This window comes from Lepus europaeus, chromosome 5, assembly GCF_033115175.1.
Source record: "Lepus europaeus isolate LE1 chromosome 5, mLepTim1.pri, whole genome shotgun sequence".
NCBI lineage: Eukaryota > Metazoa > Chordata > Mammalia > Lagomorpha > Leporidae > Lepus > Lepus europaeus.
The window spans coordinates 56,503,458-56,526,922 of NC_084831.1; the positions used below are offsets into that span (position 1 = coordinate 56,503,458).

Here is a 23,465-nt window from a genome sequence, read left to right on the forward strand (position 1 = left end):
TCCTTTAAAAAAAATCTCTTCTCTCTCTCTTTTCAAAAAATTAGTAAACATTTAAAAACAACAACATAAACCATTTGAAAAAAAAGTAGGGAACCAAGTGAGATCTTCCTCTTAGGGCCGATAATGAAAAATGTATACAGTAATATTTCTACATGCATCTGTTTTTGTTCAGTTTGGTTGCCTCTGTCCTGCCCTCCTTTCTTCCTCAGTGATACTGCTCAGCTGAGCCACCATGGGGATCATGACAGCACTGGCCACATGCAGGACACTGTTCTACCTACTCTGTAGTACCTCATGACCTTGACACGTTAACCCATTTAATTCTTGCCACAACTGTGTGGAATCCGTGCCCTTATTTCCCCCTCCTTGAAAGTGGAGAAAAAAAAAAAAAATGTGACCTAAGTGCCAACCTGCCCCAACATCCCGCAGCCCGGAGCAGGAGAGCCCAGAATCTGTGCCCTCGGGGGCCCCCAGCCCAGGCTGAGGAAGATGGAGCTTGGCAGAGGGCTCGCATTCCCGGGGCCTGTGTCCCCTTCTGCTTCACTGTTGGGACTGGAAGCTCCCTGAAGGCAGGAGCAGCACGGTCGTGTCCCTTCCTCGCGCCTCTCCAGGGCCAGCGCCTGGTTTCCTTGGGGATGGCGTGAGGCGGCCGGGCAGAGCCCGAGTGGCACTTGTGTGGCGAGCCAGCCCGGGAGTTCTCAGGCCGGCTTTGTGTGCTTCCCTTTCAGAGAGCCCGACTGTCATGCTGGCTGCCGGCAGCTTCTCCTCCCCCTACGAACACCTCAGCCAGCCCGAGACCAAGCGCATGGTGGAGCACTACACGGCCTATCTCAGTGACAACACCCGCCTCATCGCCAACCCGGGCCTCAAAGTGAGTGGCGGCCTGCGGCCCGGGAGCCTTTGAAGTCGGCGCATCTGTGCCTCTCAGCTGGAGAGCCCGCGAGGCCGAGTGTGTGGCCCGCCGCAGGCCGGGCAGCGCTGGCCCTTCTGATGGATTAAGAAGCCCTGTGGGTCGCATGAAGACTCTTTCAGGCCTCAGATAACACGGAGGGGGCCGGGGAGGGGGGCAGTCAGAAGGTAGGGGGTATGGTTGAGAGACCGGCCAAACTTTCCCAGGGGTAAGAGGTGCAGTGCCCCTGCTGTCTATTGAGATAAGTATGATGAAGCCTAGGAGGGCGTATTTGTGAATGCTTCCCCTTAAGATTTTTTTTTTCAGCTTAAACGCGGAAAGCCTCGGTAAGATGAACAATTGAGTCATCACACATGCGTTGGCTGAATTTCTGTAAGCTTTTGTTTTCACCAAGTTTGGCTGCATCCATCTGCTGTGGAAAGATTTTGCAGAAGTAATTGGGCTTGGCTTCTCCGCGAGAGAGCCTTGGGAGGCCCTGCCAAGCAGCCGGCTGTCTTTTCATGTGAGTTTTAAAGGATCCCTGCTATGTCTCCCTTTGTTTCCCAGTTCTCTGTCAGAAATGAAGTAATGGCTACCAGCCACGTCACAGATGAATGGATGACACAAATGGAAATGAGTAGTCTGAACACTTACATTGTCCGCCGTTACATAGCAACGCCCAATGGCGTCCTCAGAATTTATCCTGGTTCTCTCATGGACAAAGCATTTGATCCCACTAGGAGACAATGGTGAGTTTTAGGGGCTTCCATTATCAAAGGTTCTCCCCCACACACACCAAATCCTGGAGAGACATGATAAGTACACACAATAAAGCAACTTCAGGCAAGCACATGAAAGACGATACTTTCATGGCATTGAAAAATGTTTTTGAATAGTTTTTCCAGCGTAGCATTAACAACAGGCTCGTGGGTTTTCTCTGCCTACAGTGTTTTTATCTCTTCATTGAAATTTTGAGACCAAGATGCTTTATGCTTGGCCATTTTGATTCCTAGTGGTTTGTTTGATTCCTACCTTGTGCACTTTGTAACCACAATGGATATACTTCCTTTTACTACCTGTGATGATGGCATCAAATTACAGCTCATGGATGATGTGGGAGAAATGAAGCATACAAATTCAAAAGTATTCTTGTACCTCTGGGCCCTCGTTACTCTGACTTTCCGGAACAAAAGCTAGTTCAGGTTCTACAGCAGGTAGGCAGTGCATCCATAAGAACAGAATTTCTAGTCCAAAATCTGTGGTTGTGCTGAGTAGCAACGACGTCATTCCTGAGTCTGTCACCTTAATAATGCAGGGTACATTTGTAGGCATCAAACTGCATGTGTTTTCTCGTCATTCATTAATTCCTTTTTTTTTCTCTAAAACATATGTATTATAACTCTGAGGGAAATCTCAGATATATACTGAGTTTGGTGTCTATTTTAAAAAGAGAATTTCAGATTCCCTTAGTCTCTTGTATTGATGTTACTCTGACATAAAAGATAAGAATTCTTTGAATTTTAATGTAGCATGAGTATGACATTAAAAAAATGTAGAATTTCAATCTCAATTCTCTTTGAAATTTAGAAAAATTGTTCATACCCCAAAATAACTTGATTTTTTTTTTTTTTTGTCTGCTTAAGGTACCTCCATGCAGTAGCCAATCCAGGGTTGATTTCTTTGACTGGTCCTTACTTAGATGTTGGAGGAGCTGGCTATGTCGTGACAATCAGTCATACAATTCATTCATCCAGGTAATTTTTTTTAAAGTCATTTCTTAAATGCATCAATCTAGAATAGTAGATACCAAGGATCAGTAACAAAAGCATGACTTTTGAAGGGAGGCTTGCTGGGATTTAACTATCTTGGGTTGTTGGGATTTTGTGTTTTTTTTTTTTTTTTTAAGATTATTTATTTGAGAGGCACAGTTACAGAAAGAGAGAGAGACAGAGAGACAGAGAGAGAGGAGGGCGGGGGGGTTTCCATCCACAAGTTCACTCCCCAAATGGCCACAATGGCCGGAGCTGAGCCAGGAGCTTCTTCCAGGTCTCCCACACAGATGCAGGAGCCCAAGCATTTGGGCCATCTAACACCGCTTTCCCAGGCCATCAGCAAGTAGCTGGACCAGAAGTGGAGCAGCTAGGACTCAAACCAGCTCCCATATAGGATGCTGGCACCACAGTCAGAGGCTTAACCTACTATGCCACAGTGCCAGTCCCACTTTGGATTTCTTGAGCTTCCTCCTGACATCTATAAAATGGGGAAGTTACACACTCACAAGGTTGTGGGAGTCCAGTGAATGAAAAGTTCTGGACTTTGTGCTTGGCAGCCATGATAATATTTATGAAGAAAAAAGAGAAAGATGTTGCAGTCAGTGGAGCAGTTTGTAGAAACACCTATTTTAAACTGATGAAAGAAATGTCAACAGAGTCTGAGAGTGTTTCCCCAGGTAAAGAAACATTTTTAGTGCAAAAAAAAAAAAAATTGTTGCCTCTTGTATTTGGTCTAGCTCTATAGAATTAAGAATTATTTAGTGTTTTCTTTTTTTTAAATTTGTCCTTGAAATTGTTTCTTGAAATATAAAAGGCCTTGTTAAAAATGGATCTTACTTAAATGCTAGAAGATGTCAGTGTCACTCCAAATATATTTAAATGCCTTATTTCCTGCTTTCAAAGTTTGAGTATTCAAGCTATAAATGTCAGTGAAATGTTGGACAAAGAAGCAAGTTGCAGAAGTTGTTAATTCCTTCATTATACATTTTTTCTACCAGCCAAGGAAGACCATATTTTGACTGGTACCTGTAATAATGCCTTAAAATTTACAGGAGTTGGATTTCCTTACTTAACTCTGTGCTCTTCGCTGGTACTCATTATATATCAAATGATTGACATTCAGCATTCCTCTAATGCAAGTTCATTGGAATCAAGAATTGGGAAGCAGTATAGTATAGAATTTCAATATCATGGCCTATGTCTCTGTGGAGACGAGGGCCCTGCAGCCAGCCAAATATTGATTTCCTTTGCAGAGCAAGTGTCTATTGGACTCTGGCAGCTGCTCCCATAATATAAAATTCCACATATAAACAGTAAACATTTCAAAGATGTCCTTCGGTGTTTTCATTAACAGACCCTCTAGAGTTGGGCATACACACTCATGTTTGAGGAGTGAAACGTGTCATCCATCCCATATATTCTAGACCATTTCAGAATGTAAACAATGGATATTTTTTTGAGAGGGCAACAGTCACTCACCTTGTTTGATTACAATGAAATGGACCCAGCCTGGGCTCTTGCAGGTGCTGTTTAAATGGAAAAATCGAACTCAGGTGGGTCTTAGTCTTGAGGTGTCCATCAGGCCCCTCACCTGACAACTCCTTATCATGAGCTGGCAGCTTTCCCTTTTATACAGCGTCTTTTTTCAGAAGGGCCAGGCCAGAGCAGGGCTAGATGTCTATGCTTATGTAAGTATGGACAGTTTTTTGTTTGTTTGTTTGCATGGGTAGAAAAATTTTTATTTAGTATGTTTACAAATATTTGTGGTGTCATTCTAAGTGATGCACAGCAGACAACTTTTAAGCTAGAAAAACCTACATTCCAATCCCTTATGTGGTTGCTTTTATTTTGTGGGTTTAATCTATACAAGTTTAGCTATGCGAGTTTAACAAGGGGCAAAAAATGATATTTTAGTATTTCAGTTCCAGATTCTGTCTCGTAAGGCTCTCCATGAATATGTATTCTCCAGAACAGCTACGTGCTCTTGGGCCTGATCAATATGCAGACCCACAGACCTGATCATTTGAATATTGTTCTTAGCTGAATACAATTGTACTATTTAAAGCTGTGTGTTTTTCGTTGGACATAGTTTAGAATGCAAGTCAGCCACCTCTTTAGGCATGCAGCCAAAGTGACTGTAGCTTTCATAGGTGTTCTGCTGATAGGTAGGTAGGCTTTGAAAGGTCCTTTGTGCAAATCACTGTTAGTGATTTGGCCTCATGTGTCAGCCTGGGGACCTTACCTCCTCCTCAGTTGTGATCCCTCTCCAGGTAAAGTAAAAATGCCATTTGCTGGTTGTCTGACAATAAAAAAAAATAATTTTTGCCCTTTGTTTCCCAACCTAAGAAAGAAAGATTAGTCTGTCTCAAGTGCTTATGTTAAAGATTAAATTAAGTGATATATGTAAGGCGTTTGTAACAGTGCCTGGTACATTGTAAGTGCTTAATAAACATACAATACTTTTATTATTCTTATATCCCATGACCTCTGTAAGCCTCATGTAAAACAGAGAGTGTCTTGTAATGCTCGTGTTGAACGATACAAGAATTAGAAATGATGTATGTAGTATGCTCAGCGCTGTAATTGATCATGTTGAGTTTCAAATAACTGGCAGTTATTTTGATTATCATACTATCCATGCTTTAAACGTCTGGCATTTTAGCGAGTGCAGAGAGAGAGCTGAAGCTGCTAGTCAGCTTGTCAGGAAGCACTCCCATTCACCTTTGGTTTTCAGGAGTGGTTTGGCTGAGAGTTAAGGGAGGGTTTTCTAATCAACACTCACTTATCAGTTACTCCTAGTAGCTCTGCTGTGGTTCTTTCATAAGCTCATTTAGTGGCCTGAGACTCTGCTACTTGGAGAATGATAACACCGCCAGGGGTGAAGTACTGCCATTGATAAGGAACTGGTCAGACATGTCTTTGGCAGTGAAAATCTCACAAAAGTGTTACAAACAGCCTGGTCTGTTCTACTTAGAAATGTAGGCTTGGCTTGATTTTTCTATGACATTCTTTATGAGTTGCTATGGTAACAGTGTGCCTATCTGAAATGCAGGTAAAAATATGAACGCTAGACTTACATGGGCAGTATGCATGCTGTGACTTCAGTGTGTGGATCTCTTAGAGCAGATAGCAGTTATACCAGGGTCGGGTAGGTGGTTCAGAAATAAAATTACCTTCTCACTGCGGCAGCTGGAATATTACAGAAAAAGCCAGATTTGGACACTGATCTCTGTGCCACAAATAAAAGGTGATCTGATTGATTTTGAACCTTGTTAAAAAGTCTGATTTTTTCTTTTTTCTTTTTTTTTTTTTTTTTTTTTTTTTTTGACAAGCAGAGTGGACAGTGAGAGAGAGAGACAGAGAGAAACGTCTTCCTTTGCCATTGGTTCACCCTCCAATGGCCGCCGCGGTTGGCGCGCTGCGACCGGCGCACCGCGCTGATCCGATGGCAGGAGCCAGGTGCTTATCCTGGTCTCCCATGGGGTGCAGGGCCCAGGCACTTTGGCTATCCTCCACTGCACTCCCGGGCCACAGCAGAGAGCTGGCCTGGAAGAGGGGCAACTGAGACAGAATCCGGCACCCCGACCGGGACTAGAACCTGGTGTGCTGGCGCCGCAAGGCGGAGGATTAGCCTAGTGAGCCACAGTGCCGGCCTAATTTTTTCATTTATAAAAACAGAAACTCCTAAAGGCTTCCATAGCCCTTGCAACTCATGACTAGAGCCCAGGGAGATTACTGACGCCATGAACAGGAGTGTCAAATTGTTAAGTCAGCAACAGGAGTCACTGTGTACTTACACCCCATGCGGGATCTGTCCCCAATGTGTCGTCTAAAGCCAAGTGATGCTACGACTGGTACTGAAACAGTATTTTTATACTTTGCGTTTCTGTGTGGGCGCAGACTGATGAGGTCTTTGCTAATTATATACTGAAGTGATCTTCTGTATATAAAGAGAATTGGAAATGAAAAAAAAAAAAACAACCTGGTGTTAAAATGGAAATGGCATAGAAAATTAATTATTTTGAAAAAAAATTATGTAGGATCTCTGTCTTTAATGTGCTGTACATTGCTATTTTATGCTATAATTAGTAATCCAATGGTAGTTTTTTCACTTGATGTTGCTATATGGGCAAAATGTTGAAATCTTTACCTAATATATACTAAACTGATCTTCTGTATACAAAAAGAATTGAAAATGAATCTTTACACGAATGGAGGGGGAAAGGGAGCGGGAGGGGGGAGGGTTGCGGGCGGGAGGGAGGTTATGGGACGGGGGAAGCCATTGTAACCCACAAGCTATACTTTGGAAATTTATATTCATTAAATAAAAGTTTAATTAAAAAAAAAAAAAAAAAAAAAAAAAAAACAGAAACTATGATTCCTTTCTGGCATCTCCACAGGAAATGCAATTGTGTAAAATGGCTTGATAACTCTTGAGTGCCCTGCGGATCTAAGGAGGCAGTATATCTCATGGTTAAGAGTATGTGCTTTAGAGTTGGAGTCACTGCATTGAAATCCCTGCCTCCACTCTTTATTCACTGTGTGACCTTGACATTAATACCTCATAAGAATGCTCAGGATTCTTGTCTAGAGGTTTGTTGGAGATAACCATAGTATCTATGCATCCACCTTCTAGCTAGTACCTCTGCACCCATAAGTTTTCTCTCACAAAATCTCCATATTACACTAAATTAGTCACTTAGTTTTTGTAAGCATGGAAAGTGCAGGGAAAGAATGGGAATGTATTTCTGATATCATACAGTGTCCCCGTGACTGACATATCTTTAAATAAGCCACGCCTCTTGTTCTCGTTGCTCTTTTTTACATGAAGTACACAGCTGTCTTCTGGACACACGGTGGCTGTAATGGGCATTGACTTCACACTTAGATATTTCTACAAGGTTCTGATGGACCTGTTACCAGTTTGTAACCAAGATGGTGGCAACAAAATAAGGTAAGTCCTTTAGGACATCATTTCCTGTACTAACTGCCAACTAGTAGATGTCTGTCCCTAGTTGAATGGCAACCACACAGTATTTATGGCCAGGACCAGAAATCGAGTTCATGAGAAGAATTTTGTTCTTCTTTCCTTTTTCTAAGATGCATACTGTTTATGATTTTTTTTTTAGACAGATAGACTCAGCATATAACAGGAGTAACTGTGGCAGAGAATGTACCAAAAGCTCTTATTTCTCTAGAAGTCAGTAATTAGAGGTTTCCCATGTCTTTGGTACTAGAAAGACCAGAGGGTACTCTGGGTAGAACTTTTGATGTTAACTTAGTCATTAAACCAAAGTCTTTGTGAAATTTTCGGCTGCTTAGACTGTTCCTTTTACATTTCCCCGGAACGAGGCTCATGGAACTAAAAGTCTTTGCCTCCTGAATTTCAAAAGAACATGTCTGATCAAAGCAAGGGCATTCCCTTGATTTAATGCAGGCTGCTTTTAAAAATGGCTTTCTTCGTTCAATCTCATGGTCCACGCTTCGTGTCACTGCTGAATTTCACATTGGCTCATAAAGGGGAAATGCAGGATTCCTGCAAGCTGATGTGACTAATGTAAATAAAATAAAACAAAATGTAGTCTTGATTAAAGCAGCTCTAGCTTTTTTATTTATTGTTTCCATCAACTGTATTTTTATATATCTCCTGAATGTTGTACTTTATGTTTATCATAGAAAGAAGAAATTATGAGTTTTGCCTATGAATACCCAAGTCTACTTCATTCAAGATCTCCCTTTCCTGATAAAAGAACAAACTTCCCACTTTTACATCCTTGTAAAGATCTTTGAGTCCATCTTACTTGTACCGAGTGGGCACATTGTCTGTGGAATATGTGGATGACCAGAGTCAAATTCAAATGTAACTTTCACCTCCACCTGTATCGCAGCTGTTCTTTCACTTTAGGAAAAATATATCTGTCTGCCTTCCTTCACTTTCTCGATGACCATTCATTGAGAACCAGAAGTAGTTGCAGTCTGTTTCAGAGCTAGCCAGATAAATGCCCTGTGAAGCCATAGGAAACAGCTCACATGAATGAGGGGCATCAATTTTTTTGATGCAGGTGCTTCATAATGGAGGACAGGGGGTATCTGGTGGCACATCCAACTCTCATTGACCCCAAGGGACACGCACCTGTGGAACAACAGCACATCACTCACAAGGTATTTGTTGCAATGCTGATGAGTGCAGTTCTCCCGCAGCCTGCAGCTCATTACATGGCCTATGTCTTCTGTTTGGCCCTATTAGGAGCCTCTGGTAGCAAATGATATCCTGAACCACCCCAACTTTGTTAAGAAAAACCTGTGCAACAGCTTCAGTGACAGAACAGTCCAGAGGTTTTATAAATTCAATACCAGCCTTGTGGTAAGTTGATTCCAGAACACTCTCATTTCTCATCTCACAATGGAATATGAAGTGGAGTAATGGTTACCGCCTAAATATTAGTCTAAATATTATTTGACAGTTGTGGAATAGAAAGCCCAGAGTAGAGAAGTGAATGTTTTAAGGTCTCACACTTGGTGTTTTGTTTGGGACTTGTTTGTTTAAAGACTTGCCTTGTTTAATCCCTCTGAAATATCTGCTGAAGTCTGTTCCCACACTCTTGTGTAAATATGTATGGCACCATGTGCTCTCTCTTCCTGTCTTCTAGAGATCACTTGGTCTCCTTAAATTCCTAAGGTCAAGTTCAGTCAGTTCTGGATCATCAGCCCTTTAGATTGGAACTTTCATGTAAATCATCCAAGAATAATTTTCATTTTTCTTTTTCTGTTTTTAGCTTTGAATATTTTGTGTAATGTAAGTGGCTGCAGATTAACCTGTTTTCAGTTAAAGATCTTAAGGACATTCGCATTAACTTGAAAATAATAGTTCAGAGAAAACTAAAATGGGGAATGACAGAACTAGCATTCAGAAAGTTATTCATGGGAAGTAAGTTTTTTATTTAGAATAGGCATTTGTGGCTGGCTCTGTGGCGCAGCATGTTAACGCCCTGGCCTGAAGCGCTGGCATCCCATATGGGCGCCAGTTCAAGACCTGGCTGCTCTACTTCCAGTCCAGCTCTCTGCTGTGGCCTGGGAAAGCAGTAGAGGATGGCCCAGGTCCTTGGGTCCCTGCACCCACATAGGAGACCCAGAAGAAGCTCTTGGCTCCTGGCTTCGGATCAGCACAGCTCTGGCCGTTGCGACCAATTGGGGAGTGAACCAGCGGATGGAAGACCTCTCTCTCTCTCTCTCTCTCTCTCTCTCTCTCTCTCTCTCTCTCTCTCTTTCTGCCTCTCCTCTCTCTGTGTAACTCTGAACTTACAAATAAATAAATAATAAATCTTTAAAAAAAAAAAAATGGCCACAATGGCAGGAGCTGGGCCATCTGAAGCCAGGATCCAGGAGCTTCTTCTGGGTCTCCCACATGAGTGCAGATGTCCAAGTACTTGAGCTGTCTTCTGCTGCTTTCCCAGGTGCATTAGCGGGGAGCTGGATCAGAAGTGGAGCAGCTGGGGCTCGAAACTGGTGCCCACATGGGATGCAATTTTACCTGCCACACCACAGCACCAGCCCCTAAACTTAATTTTAGAATTAACCAGTTTAACTAAGTCCCAAACTGCATCTCAAAAAGTTGTTTGCAGAAAGCAAATGTCTAGTGGAAGAGATGATTTTTTTTTTTAATGAGCATATTAATAGAAGTATCTGTTCAAGGTAAAGGGACTCACTGTCACTCTGTTCAGACCCGGTACCATCTTGAGCAGTATCTCTTTAAGAGGGACATTGGGTGTATCCAGCTAAGGTTATCATATCAAAGTCTGACTTACTCTGTCTTCCATCATTTATATAATGGTTTCTGGAGTCCTCAGTAGACAAAGTCAGGATACTGAGGTAGAAACGTCAGAAAGGCAAATTTTAATTAAGTATGAATTAGCCCAAGTTATCCCAAAGTGGAATTGAAGCTTTCCTCGGTATTGGTGGTAAAAGGACACTAAAAGGGGTGCGTTATTGCTTATATTCTAGCAGTGGGTATCTCACATGCAGTTGGAAAATTCATCTGTACCTCTAAGAACCCATTCAGTGCCATGATTCTCAGAATGAAGCTCATCCTCATCATATACATATAAGGACTGAATGGCAGGGAAGCAAATAGGGTGAAATAATTTGCCTGGTACATGCATACATGCAGAAAAATGATCACCCACAGCTTTACAATACCACTTAGGAATTTTTGTTTTTCTAATATAGTAGACAAATTTGGCAGTTCAAAAAGCCAGGTATCACATTTTCCTGTCATAGAATGAAAAAAATGGATACTTGCTATAGTTGAGTTGTTTAAATTCTCTGGGACCAAGAAACTGGGCTCTTAAAGAGGTTTTGGTTTTTAGATAATTTTATTATTCTAGATAGGAGAAAGGCTTGTCTCTGAAGGGGAAAAAAAATGCATGTTTTATAAATAATTATGTTTGCCTTTGAATCAATTTTAAGCTATGCTGTATAAGAAAATTGTCTTTTTAAGAGGTTTCAATTTTATGATATGTATTTTAAAATATAGATTATAGGGGCCAGCGCTGTGGCATAGTAGGCTAGGCCTCTGCCTGCAGCACTGGCATCCCATGTGGGCACCGGTTCATGTCTCGGCTGCTCTTCTGATCCAGCTCTCTGCTTGTGGCCTGGGAAAGCAGCAGAAGATGGCCCAAAGTGCTTGGGCCCCTGTGCCCTTGTGGGAGACCAGAGGAGGCTTCTGGCTCCTGGCTTTGGATCCGCTCAGCTCTGGCAGCCATTTGGGGAGTGACCCAGCCTATGTCTGTAATTCTGCCTCTCAAATAAATAAATAAAATCTTTTTAAAAAATACAGATTATAAAAATTTATTTTTGTATAAGCATAGATAAAAGAATATATAATATATGTACAATGTAGCTGATAAACGAATTATCTTAATGATGAGATTATAAGTGGTTTTACATTCCACGTTTTTAGCAGTTGTCTATATACTACTTTTGTAATCAGAACACAGTTTTATTTGTAAGCTGTTTTCATCAAGTGGTTGAAAGGTTGTTGCCATCAAGGTAGGGCTGAGATTTTGCCTTGCTGTCTATCACTTCTGACACTGGATTGTTCTATAGGGGGATTTGACAAACCTTGTACATGGCAGCCACTGTTCTAAATACAGACTGGCGAGGATCCCGGGAACCAACGCATTTGTTGGCATTGTCAATGAGACGTGCGACTCTCTTGCCTTCTGTGCTTGTAGCATGGTGGACCGACTCTGTCTCAACTGTCACCGGTAAGAATGTGATGGGTCTCACTCTCTGTTTCCCACACTGTTGAATGCTTTCACTGATGCCAAGTATTTTGAAGTGGCATCTGCAAAAAGGACAGAAAGGGATGATGTGCATCCTGAAGAAAGAGAAAGTTCCAGTTACAAAAGCACTTAGAGCTTTGTCGTTTGCAGCATCCTTGTCCAAATAGATTAAGGGCAATTGTATCAAACTTTGATCAGAACTTCTTTTTTACTGTCCTTTTTTTATTTTGTTCCTGCAGTGCATGTACAATATTCAGTTTGCCATTGACCTTCTGCATAGTAACTTTATTTTTTACTTTTCAGAATGGAGCAAAATGAATGTGAATGTCCTTGTGAGTGCCCCCTAGAGGTCAATGAGTGCACTGGGAATCTCACCAATGCCGAGAACCGGTAAAACACACACACACACACACACACAATGCCATGGGATCTATCATAGATTTCTTTTAGGTTGGGGTATACAAAGATAATTCGTTTTAATGATGGAACTGTTTGATGAAGCAGATATTAAGCTCTAGAGTGATAAAATGATATCCACTTAGCTTCAAATGCTGAGAAAATGTTAAGAATATATATGGGCACTACAGCCTGCAAAGGCCAGCATCCCATATGGGAGCCAGTTGAGTCCCAGCTGCTCTGCTTCCAATCCAGCTCCCTGGTAATGTCCCTGGGAAAGCAAGGGAAGATGGCCCAACTCTTTGGGCCCCTGCACCCACATGGGAGACCCAGAAGATGCCCCTGACTCCTGGCTTTGGCATGGCCCAGCCCATTTATTGTGGCCATTTGGGGAGTGAGCCAGGTCTCTCTCAGTCTCTTGTTCCTTCTCTCTTTAACTCTGCCTTTCAAACAAATAAATAAATCATTTTTTTAAAAAAGTATATACTACATACAAAAGAAATATTAGAATGTTAGAAGCATTACTAAGTGCCTACTGTGTGTTGGATATTTTATGCACATTAAGTCAGTTTTTTAATTAACCTTGTGATAAATATACAGGCTGTTGTCATACAAGGTCACATGTGTGCTGACACATAATACACCATTATTTATATTAGTAGCAAATTTTAAAACTGGTCAGTCGGGCCAGCGCTGTGGTGTAGTGGGTAAAGGTGCTGCCTGCAGTGCCTGCATCCCATGTGGGCACAAGTTCAAGTCCAAGCTGCTCCACTTCTGATCCAGCTCTCTGCTATGGCCAGGGAGAACAGTAGAGGATGACCCAAGTCCTTGGGCCCCTGCACCCATGTGGGAAACCCAGAAGAAGCTCCTAGCTCCTGGCTTTGGATTGGTGCAGCTCCAACTGTTGTAGCCAATTGGGGAGTGAACCAGCAGATGGAAGACCTCTCTCTCTCTCTTTCTCTCTGCCTCTCCTTCTCTAATATGTAACTCTGACTTTCAAATGAATGGATAAATCTTTAAAAAATAAAAATTAATTTTAAAAACTAGCCAAATAACTCAAGAGTTTCAGAGTGTCATGTATGTGTAAAGACTAATATGTTTGTTTAGGGATAGAAAAAAAATGTCTAAAATGACCCTTATTAAACTGTTAACAGTGGTTACCCCAGGAAGATAAGATTTAGGATGATGGGCAAGGGAAATAATATTCACTTTTGATTTTATTCATTCATTCTGATTTTGTTGATGATTATGGTTTCCTGTTTTTAAATTATACATTTTTTAAAGGTTATTTCAAAGTCAGTTACAGAGAGAGGAAGAGACAGAGATTTTCCATCCACTGGTTCACTTCCTAAGCCAGGAGCCAGGAGTTTCTTCCAGGTTTCCCAAGCACTTGGGCCATCTTGCACTGCTTTTTCCAGGCCATTAGCAAGCTATCTGGATCAGAAGTGAAATAGCCAGGATACAAACTGAAGCCCTCATGGGATGCCAGCATCACAGGCAACAGCTTTACACACAAGGCCAGCCCCTGTTTACACATTATTTTTCTCTTCTATAAAGATGAATCAGTTGAAGTTCAGAGTAGCTCCGTAATTGGCCTCAGAGTATACCAAGTGGCAAAGCTAGCATTCAGATCACTTTCAAGCATCATGGGTATGATGAGAATGTAAGTAATGTTGGTCCTGACCTCAATCTTGCTTTCTGCACAGAAACCCAAGCTGCGAGGTCCACCAGGAGCCGGTGACATACACAGCTATTGACCCTGGTCTGCAAGATGCCCTTCACCAGTGTGTCAACAGCAGGTGTAGTCAGCGGATGGAGAGTGGGTAAGCAGAAAAGAATACTGACCATTAGTCTCATTGAGCTTTTCTGGCTAATATTTGCTATTCCTGTTCTTCATATTTTAAAAAGGTATATCAGTTTTTCATATCTAAAACTGATTTCCGTAAGCCTTATGTCCATCAAATCTAAGGTTGTGCAAATCCCACTTGTTGCAGCTATTTGGCAATTGTACTGTATATTTGTGAATTGGCAAGTTGTTTTTTTTTTTTTAAAGAGTTACATAGAGAGAGGAGAGGCAAGAGAGAGAGAGAGAGGTCTCCATCCAGTGGTTCACTCCCCATTTGACCACAACAGCAAGAGCTCAGCTGATCCAAAGCCAGGAGTCTCTTCCAGGTCTCCCACGCGGGTGCAGGGGCCCAAGCACTTGGACCATCCTCCACTGCTTTCCCAGGCCATAGCAGAGAGCTGAATCAGAAGTGGAGCAGCTGGAACTCTAACCGACACCCATATGGGATTAGGGTATCTGGTTAAGCTGCTGCCTGCAATGCCAGCATCCCATATGGCTGCTGCTTCAAGTCCTGGCTGCTCCACTTTTCATCCAGCTCCCTGCTTATGTTCCTGGGAAAGCACAGAAGATGGCCCAAGTCCTTGGGCCTCTGTACCCATGTTGGAGACCCAGATGAAGCTCTTGGCTGCCACCTAACCCAGTCCCAGTCATTTGGAGAGTGAACCAGCAGATGGGAGACGTCTGTATATGTCTCTCCTTCTCTCCCTGTAATTCTCCCTCTCAAATAAATAATATAAATGTTTTTTTAAAAAAGTAGTATGAGAGACACACCATGAAGAAGCAGGGCAGTAGAACAGGGGTTCATGGACTGCAGAAATGAAGAGAGTTCATTGATTTTCTTGCTTCATTGTAATAAACACACTCTTGAGTAATGTCAACCCAAACTTAGGCACCATTTCTATTTGGTGTGTTAAGATGATTTTGAATAATCTTGCATTAATCTGTGATGTGTGTATCATAATTTAACTCACAGAGAGCAGTTTCATTTCTCTCATTTGCAAAGTTGTTGAGGGGCATAGAGCAGCTACCTCCCGGCAGACTATCGCTTTTCTCATGTTACAAGGAAGTAAAGGAGCAGGGGAACAGTCTGAGCCCGAGCCTGTATGTGTCCCCTGCCTTCTGGACATGGACTGTCTTTCTGGCAGGGACTGCTTTGGGGTGCTGGATTGTGAGTGGTGCATGGTGGGCAGCGATGGAAAGACTCACCTCGACAAGTCCTACTGTGCACCCCAGAAGGAATGCTTCGGTGGCATTGTGGGAGCAAAAAGTCCTTACGTTGATGACATGGGAGCAATAGGTATGTTTCTTGGGAACCCAGAACAGTTTGATTCTTGAATACACATTTTCCTGCCTATATACTAGGACAGAAATATTAAAATTGTCCTCTACTCAACTTTCTAGACTGCTTCACCAGTAGTCTTTAGTTACAAAGCCAAGGCAGATAATTACCTTCAGGTTCCGTGCAGACAGAGTGAGCAGCCATCTGTCCTGCCAACTTTTGTAAGCCTGGAATTCATTCCCATAAAGCTTGTTCTAAGAAATATCAGGCCTAATTTCCGCCTGGCTGAACTCCAGGGTCTGTTTGAATGTGTGTCCCAGCTGTCAGAAGCACACGATTGGCGATATGCAAAGTGATCGCTGCACAGCTATTTATGCTGCAACCTTCCCTCCCAACTTCTGCAAGACACAAGTCTAAGACTTCTGAGCCTTGGAGTCAACAGAAGCCAGAAGTACCCAGTGCAACTGAGGCTGCTTAGGGTGGGGGCTGGGGACACCATAGGCAGAGGAGCCTCTGAGATCAGTCTCTAGGACCTTGAAAATACTGACCAAAGAGACTCTGTCCCTCCCCTGAGATTTTTTTTCATTGTCTTTCTAGAATTAACACCTAGTCCTAATTCTGAGTTGGCAGGTGAGTCAAAAATTTATAGTTAACACAGATGCTCCTTGACTCACAATGGGATTCTGTCTTGATAAATCCATCATGAGTTAAAAATACCCTTGCCAGAAAGTGCATCTAACACACCAAACCTAGCAATCACCATAACTTAGCAACACAGCACACGAGCGTGTGAGTGGCTTTTCCTTGTGATCACAGGGCTGGCAGGGAGCTGCACTCATGGCCTTTCCCCAGCATCAGGAAAGAGTGTCCTACCATATGTGGCTAGCCCAGGGAAAGAATCGCAATGTAAAACTGAAGGATGGTTTTTACTGAGTGTACTGCATTTTTACCATGATGAAGTCGATGTTCTTTATGTGTCTTCCCCAAACCCCTTCCCGTGGTGTTCCTTCCTGTCTCACCACCCTGTTTCCAACCCCCCTGCCTATCGTGCTTGGGTAATTTTGCCAAGGAGCATCTGTTTGTTTGCTTCACTGAAGGTGATGAAGTGATCACACTAAACATGATTAAGAGTGCCCCCGTGGGTCCTGTGGCCGGAGGGATCATGGGCTGCATCATGGTGCTAGTCTTGGCCGTGTATGCCTACCGCCACCAGATCCATCGCCGCAGCCACCAGCATATGTCTCCTCTTGCTGCCCAAGGTGAGTTTACAATGAATTTCCAACTGCCCCTGAGAGCAGAGGCAGCAGCCTCCCTCAGGCTGCTTCAAGGCCAGAAGGGCAGTGGCCAGTTCTGGAAGCCTGTAAGGAATTAGAACAGTGCTGCGTCTTCAGCTTCTGTGGGGTTATTTTGCAGGTCCCCAAAGCCTGCCTGCTTCTTTAGTGCCTAAACCCTACAAGCTCCATGTCACTCCCCAGAACAGCCTTGGGTCCTCTCTCCTTATCAGCATTACCTCACTGCAGCCTGCCTCTGTAGTGGGCCAGGCACAAGGGCTGGGATGCTGAGTAGTGAATTTTGCTTGTCAGATGTGCTATCCTTGCCATTCCCAAAAGACAAGTGAATCAAAGGTATCCCAGAGCACTGCTGACAAGAATATGAACCTGTGTGAGTGGACACATTTGAATAATCACATCTCTTAAAACAGGATATGTAATTGAAGCCAAATACAAAATGATCATGAATCTGTAATCGTGGCCCTGATACCAAAAGTTGGAAGTGTAGCATCTATTTGTCATCAGGGAACAAAACTGTTAGAGGCCATCCCATCCTTCTTAAAGCCACCAGGTATGTGTTAGCCTGACCTGCATGGAGGTGAAGCTAACTCATTCTTCCTCCTGGCGGCTTAGCTCACCCTTGCAGTCTTAATGGCAGGTGGATGTTGGAATGTTTCACAGTGAGCTGCAGTCCTGAAGTGGGGAATCACCAGGTGCTATTGCCTGGCTTAGCAACAAGGCTGATCACAGCACACTTTCCCCTTGGTAAGATTTGACTACATTAGATGTAGCCGTAATCCAGGCCTTACAGGCTTTTGTAACACGTTTTGTGAACACAAGCAGTCATGGGTTTAGACCCCTTTCCTTCCGTTCCAGGTGCTTTAGTAAAGGATTAAAGATCTGTTGGCCTCCATCAACCTCTCTCCTCTTTCTTCAGAATTCAATTTCAGGTGCCTCTCCTGATTATTCACTTCGTGTTCTTTTGATTTCTGCTTCCTCCTCCTTTAAAAAAAAAAAAAATGGGGCATCAGTTCATTCTGTTCTAAGATAGGATTCATTCTTGATGGAATGCTGTCACCCAGCCATCAAACAAGCACTCAGCAGGGTATTAAAGCTGGTGGTTTTGTTTGATTAAATAGTCATGTTTCTCTCTTTTTAATGATGGGTAGAAATGTCAGTGCGTATGTCCAACCTGGAGAATGACAGAGATGAAAGAGACGACGACAGCCACGAAGACAGAGGCATCAGTGAGTATTCAGCTGCCTTGCTGCAGAATGTGTCAGCGGGAGGCTAATCCAAAATAAATATTCTTTCTTATATCCTTTTGGCTTATATTAAAATTTAAGAGGCCTTGGCATGATGGGTGTTTTTTTTTTTCTCCCATATTCCTTAGGAGTAAGCATAGGTCTTTGCTTTGTTTTAGAGCATCTCAAAAAATTGTCTGCTTTGCATTAAATGCTTTAGCTTAAAATGAATCACCCTTCCCATCCTTTCCTCACCTCCTTACTATTCCAGCACAGTATTTTAGAGGGGAGTTTGAGGTGTGCATGTTTTTGTTCTCTTAACTGGTATCTATAACTCGGGGAGAAGGGGAGAATTTTTCATCAAAAAATAGTTTCATTACTCATGAGATACTCTGGCTTTACGCTACCCGAAGCAGAGCTGCTTGATGGATGTTGGGAATATACCAGTATAAATAAGTACTAGTTCTAAAATCAGCTCCCCTCATCCTCAGAATTTTTCTAAATTATTCATTCTGGGGTAGGCATTTGGTGCTTGGGACTCCTGCATCCCATATCAGGTAATGGCCAAGTACTTGATTCCCTGCCACCTATATGAGAGGTCTGGTTTGAGATCTGAACTCCTGGCTTTGGCTTGGCCCAACCCTGGCTATTGTGGGCATTTGGGGAGTAAACCAGCCAATGGGAGATTCTCTCTCTGCTTTTTAAATGTAAAAAAAAAAAATTGTTTTGATTATTTATTCTAACTTTCCAAAGAATAACTACCCCCTACACCAGTGAACCTTCTCAGGGCAAATGTACTTGCAACGCACGTACCAGCAGTCAGAGTGACATTCACTGTCCTTGACCTCCCGCAGTCAGCAACACTCGCTTTATAGCTGCTGTCATCGAGCGCCACGCACACAGCCCAGAAAGGAGGCGCCGCTACTGGGGTCGATCAGGAACGGAAAGTGATCATGGTAAGTTCTAGTTTCCTGGGTTTGAAGACCCGAGAAACTGGGGTCCTCCTGGGTGGGCATGCTCTCGCTGTCTCCTTCTCTCTTTCCTATCCCATAAATTATTTTGACATAGTTTCCCCAAGAGACATCCCATAGCATGATGTTGTATTCTAGGAGCCAGGGCATGTTAGCTTATATTTCAGCACTCCTAGCCACAGCCGCAGCCAGATGACCTCTGAGCTCACTGACCATTTCCAAATTGGTCTCCATAAAAAAGGATTTGGGTACAGGTGTTTGGGCAGTGGGTAAGACATTACCTGGGATGCCATAGCCGATATCGGGAGTGCCTGAGCTCAGTTCCCAGTTTTACTTCCAGTTCCAGCTTCCTGCTAATGCACACCCTGGTAAGCAACAGTGATGGCTCAAATTCTTAGGTTCCTGCCACCCACATGGGAGACCTGGATTGAGTTCCAGGCTCCCCAGCTTCAGCCTGGCCCAGCCCCAGCTGTTACGGATTTGGAGGGTGAACCGGTCAATGAAAAATCTCTCCTTCCCTCTTTCTGCCTTCCGAATAAAATGAAAATACATAAATTTTTAACAGATCATTCATCAAAAAAAAAAAGAATTCCTATTGTCTAAATAGAATCTGCTGACCAACCACTTGACTCTTCTAGGTCCTACCACCCAGCACTGCTGGTTGGCAAATATTAGCAGCATTCATCGCTCTCCCAGGCACATACTCTTGGGATGTGACAAGTATGTGCTGTCCCCCAGCGTTCTCTACCTTGTCTGAGAGGCTCAGGGAAGGCTTTACCAAAGGAACAGTTTTGTACTGAACCTTGAAGAATAGTGAAAGAACAGAGCAAAAACTATAAGAGGCAAAGGATTATTGTGTACCAAGTTATGGAATTTACACAAGGATGATTCAAAAAGTTGACAGAAAACAGAATTAAAAGATAAGTGTATTTTGGTGCAAAATAATTTTAAAATCCATGCATTCGAGGGGGTCTTCAAGAAGTTAATGAAAGGGGTCTGCGTGTGGCAAAGCGGGTTATGCCACCACCTGTGACACCAGCATCCCACATGAGCCCCTGTTCCACTCCCAGCTGTTCCACTGCTAATCCAGCTCCTGTTAACGTGCCTGGGAAAGCAGAGAAGAATGGCCTGAGTACTTGGGCCCCTGCCTTCCATGTGGGAGACCTGGATAGAGTTCAGGGTCCTAGCTTCGGCCTGACCTGCCATTGCGGCCTTTCGGGAAGTAAACTAGCAGCTGAAAGATCTCACTTTCTTCTCTCTCTGTCACTGTGCCTTTAAAATAAAGATTAAAAAAGCAAAAAAAAAAAAAAAAATGTTGGTGAAAAAACTCAGCAAGGATCAAGCCTAAACTGTGAAGAGGCACTGAGTACCAAGTGACACTCAAATGGAGCCAGCGCTGTGGCCTGGCGGGTAAAGTTCCCACCTGCAGTGTCGGCATCTCATATGGGCACCACTTCAAGTCCTGGCTGCTCTGCTTCCTATCCAGCTCCCTGCTAATATGCCTGGGAAAGCAGTAAAAGATGGCCCAAGTCCTTGGGCCCCTGCACCGACGTAGGGTATCCAAAGAAGCTCCAGACTCTCGCTTTAGATCAGCCCAGGTCTGGCTGTTGCAGCCATTTGGGGAGTGAAGCAGCAAATGGAAGACTGACTCTCTCTCTCTCTCTCTCTCTCTCTCTGCCTCTCTGCCTCTCTCTCTCTCCTGCAACTCTGCCTTTCAAATAAATAAATATTAAAAAAAAGTGACTCTCAGATGGACGAAGTCCACATGTTCTACCAAAGACTTAGGCATACCACTTGGCTTCTCACCTTCCCAAAGTCCATCTTGCTTACTCACAGTCACAAAGAGCAGCAGGTGTATCCTAGTCTCTAAGCATCATTGCCCCCACTCCACAGAAAAAGGACAGGAGAGGCAGGAGTATGCCTGTCGTTGGAACATTCTTTTATTTTTTAAGTGAGCTGATGAAATCTCCTAGAAATCTTTATTTTTCTCCCAGAATTGGGTCCTCTTTTTCAAGTGCATAAATAATATATTTAAGCCTTTTTGACTCAGCTTTTTCCACACCTAAGGGGGTGTGGGGTGAAAAAGCCTTCAAACAGTGTTCTCCCACACCTATGCGAAAAAAATGCAGGCAGAGAGAATCCTCCAAGCACACAGCTTTGCCTTTTGCACTGCTGCCAGGTATTCAGGCTCCCTTTGGGAAACAGGAGAAGTGAAAGCTCTGTTTTGTAAATCAGAGACTATTAATTTGGGCTTTGAATGACATTGTTCCCACCAACTAAATAAAACCTTGCGTTTCTATGGAGAGCCAAGGCAGAACTTTAAATTTTTCAGTTTCTTTGGCTTTCTGGCTTTTTTCCCAAAAAAAAAAAAAAAAAAAAAAAAAAAAAAAAACCTTTGAACCTGCATAAATTTCTGCTGCCAGGCAGCTCTGTGCCTTCTCCTTTGAATAATAAAACAGGTTTGAGGCTACTAAAGTTCAACAAGAAATGATTTCTTATTCAGCATAAACAACGAATCCTTTTTCTCTCTCTAATAAAATTGCGTCCATACCAAATTGGACTTCTGGGTGATGTTTGCAATGTTCCATTAGCCTCTCCCATTGTCTTAGGAAAATGGCAAATGAAGCAACAGCTTAGATAAAAGGAACGTGCAGTATCTTCAGTCCAGGGAAGCCAGCTAAGGGCTCGGTTTCTTTCATTTTTCACAATAATTGGATCCCTGTTATCCCCCAAGGAATAAAAAAATAGTTTTCCATGCAGACAGACTGCAACGCCAGAAGAAATTGAAGGCATTGACTTGCCACTTCTTGCAAACGCGTCATAAAATCAATAGACTTTAGCTGCTTGCTGTCATATCCCTGAACCTGGGAGATGGGTCACTGCAGATACTGTCCCTGTGATGCCTCGAAGATAAGCTGTACATAAACATTAAGTACAGAAATCCACTCTGTGACTCTGACCTCAAACCTCCCCTTCTTTTTTTTTTTTTTTTTTTTAGTAGGCAGATGAGACTTTAGTGGGGCTACTTTGCAGCTCTGTTTCCTACTACTTAAGGGTAGGATTCAAATTCCTACCTCCTAAAGTTGTTGTGAGGACTAAATGGAATAATCTGATAAGCTTGGAGCTCAAGGTTAACCTCCCTATCTTCAAGGCCCACCTTGCCCTGAAGGAATTTATAATTTGGGAGGAAACCATAAATGAATGCTGGTATTCATGAGGCTGATAAAGGGTAGAATGTGACAGCTTCCTTAAAGGAATAGAACAAAAGGAAAGAGGAAGACGCTGTACTTTTATCTGCAAGTAGATTATAGAAGATCCCATGGGGCAGTGTGACATTGGCACTGGCCCTTGAACTGGTAGAATTGTGGTGCTGCAGTTCTGGCCTAACCAGTGAAGGAATTCTAAGACGTAGAAATATATGACAACCATAGACTATTGCGTGATATGGTTCAGAGTTGTGATACTCCTAGGATTAAAATTGAATGTTACCAAGCTAAACTTGGAAACATTAGACTGTAATTTTATTTAGAAATATTTTATATGACCAACAGTTTTACATTTTGAAAGAAACTGATTTTCATTTTTCCATCTTAGAGGAAAAAACCACCCAAGTTGAGAATTTTTTTTAAAAAATAGGATTATTTTTATTAGTTGTCTAAGACCACTTAGACTGATTTTTTTGTTGTTGTTGTTTTTCTTGCAAACTCTTAAGATTTGTAGGTGGAGGTTAGAAACAGTTATCATTTCTATATTTTTTTAAAGATTTATTTATTTATTTGAAAGAGCTACAGAGAGAGGAGAGGCAAAGAGAGAGAGAGAAAAAGAGAGAGGGGTCTTCCATCCAATGTTCATTCCCCAATTGGCCACAATGGCTGGAGCTGAGCCGATCCAAAGCCAGGAGCCAGGAGCTTCCTCCAGGTCTCCCATGCAGGTGCAGGGCCCAAGGACTTGGGCCATCTTCCACTGCTTTCCCAGGCCATAGCAGAGAGCTGGATTGGAAGTGGAGCAGCTGGGTCTCAAACCGGCACCCATATGGGATGCCAACACTTCAGGCCAGGGCTGCGCCACAGCGCTGGCCCCATCTCTATATGTTTTTAACTATATCTGCTTTACTCATTATTTCTCTTGATAATTTTATGTTTTCTAATAGTCTGCTGTCTTATTTTTAAATTACGTTTTCCATGAACTTTTTGAAGTCCTCTTGTATGCTCTTTGTGAATTTGTATTTGGTTGTCATCTTATTAGAAAATTTATGCAAAGATATATTGAACAAATTTTTTTTTTTTGAAAAGGGGAGTTTTTCTCTAGTTCCTGGTGAATTCCAAAATACTTAAAAGACACTTGCTGAACCTGGGAAACCTGCACAAAAGCTACATGCTACACCACCAGGCCTTTTTCTGGTTGCGCCTATATTCCCCTGCAGTTACTGTCTGTGGCCACCAGATGGTGAATGAGTCCCCAGAGGGATCTCCCATTTATTACAGTGGAGAGAGGTTTCTTAGGAACCGTCAAA

General features: G+C 42.8%; 1 protein-coding gene across 1 annotated transcript in view; it reads left to right on the plus strand.

Moving 5' to 3' along the window:
- The window catches only part of CACHD1 (cache domain containing 1), a 241,146-nt gene that overhangs the window by 211,301 nt on the left and 6,380 nt on the right, over positions 1-23,465 (plus strand). Inside the window, exons 14-26 of the mRNA XM_062191475.1 lie at positions 729-871; positions 1,457-1,638; positions 2,533-2,643; positions 7,493-7,615; positions 8,724-8,823; positions 8,909-9,025; positions 11,767-11,927; positions 12,249-12,335; positions 14,048-14,164; positions 15,333-15,484; positions 16,564-16,725; positions 17,907-17,984; positions 18,836-18,937. Of these exons, the coding sequence (XP_062047459.1) occupies positions 729-871; positions 1,457-1,638; positions 2,533-2,643; positions 7,493-7,615; positions 8,724-8,823; positions 8,909-9,025; positions 11,767-11,927; positions 12,249-12,335; positions 14,048-14,164; positions 15,333-15,484; positions 16,564-16,725; positions 17,907-17,984; positions 18,836-18,937 (1,635 nt within the window). The remainder of the gene's footprint in view (positions 1-728; positions 872-1,456; positions 1,639-2,532; positions 2,644-7,492; positions 7,616-8,723; positions 8,824-8,908; positions 9,026-11,766; positions 11,928-12,248; positions 12,336-14,047; positions 14,165-15,332; positions 15,485-16,563; positions 16,726-17,906; positions 17,985-18,835; positions 18,938-23,465) is intronic.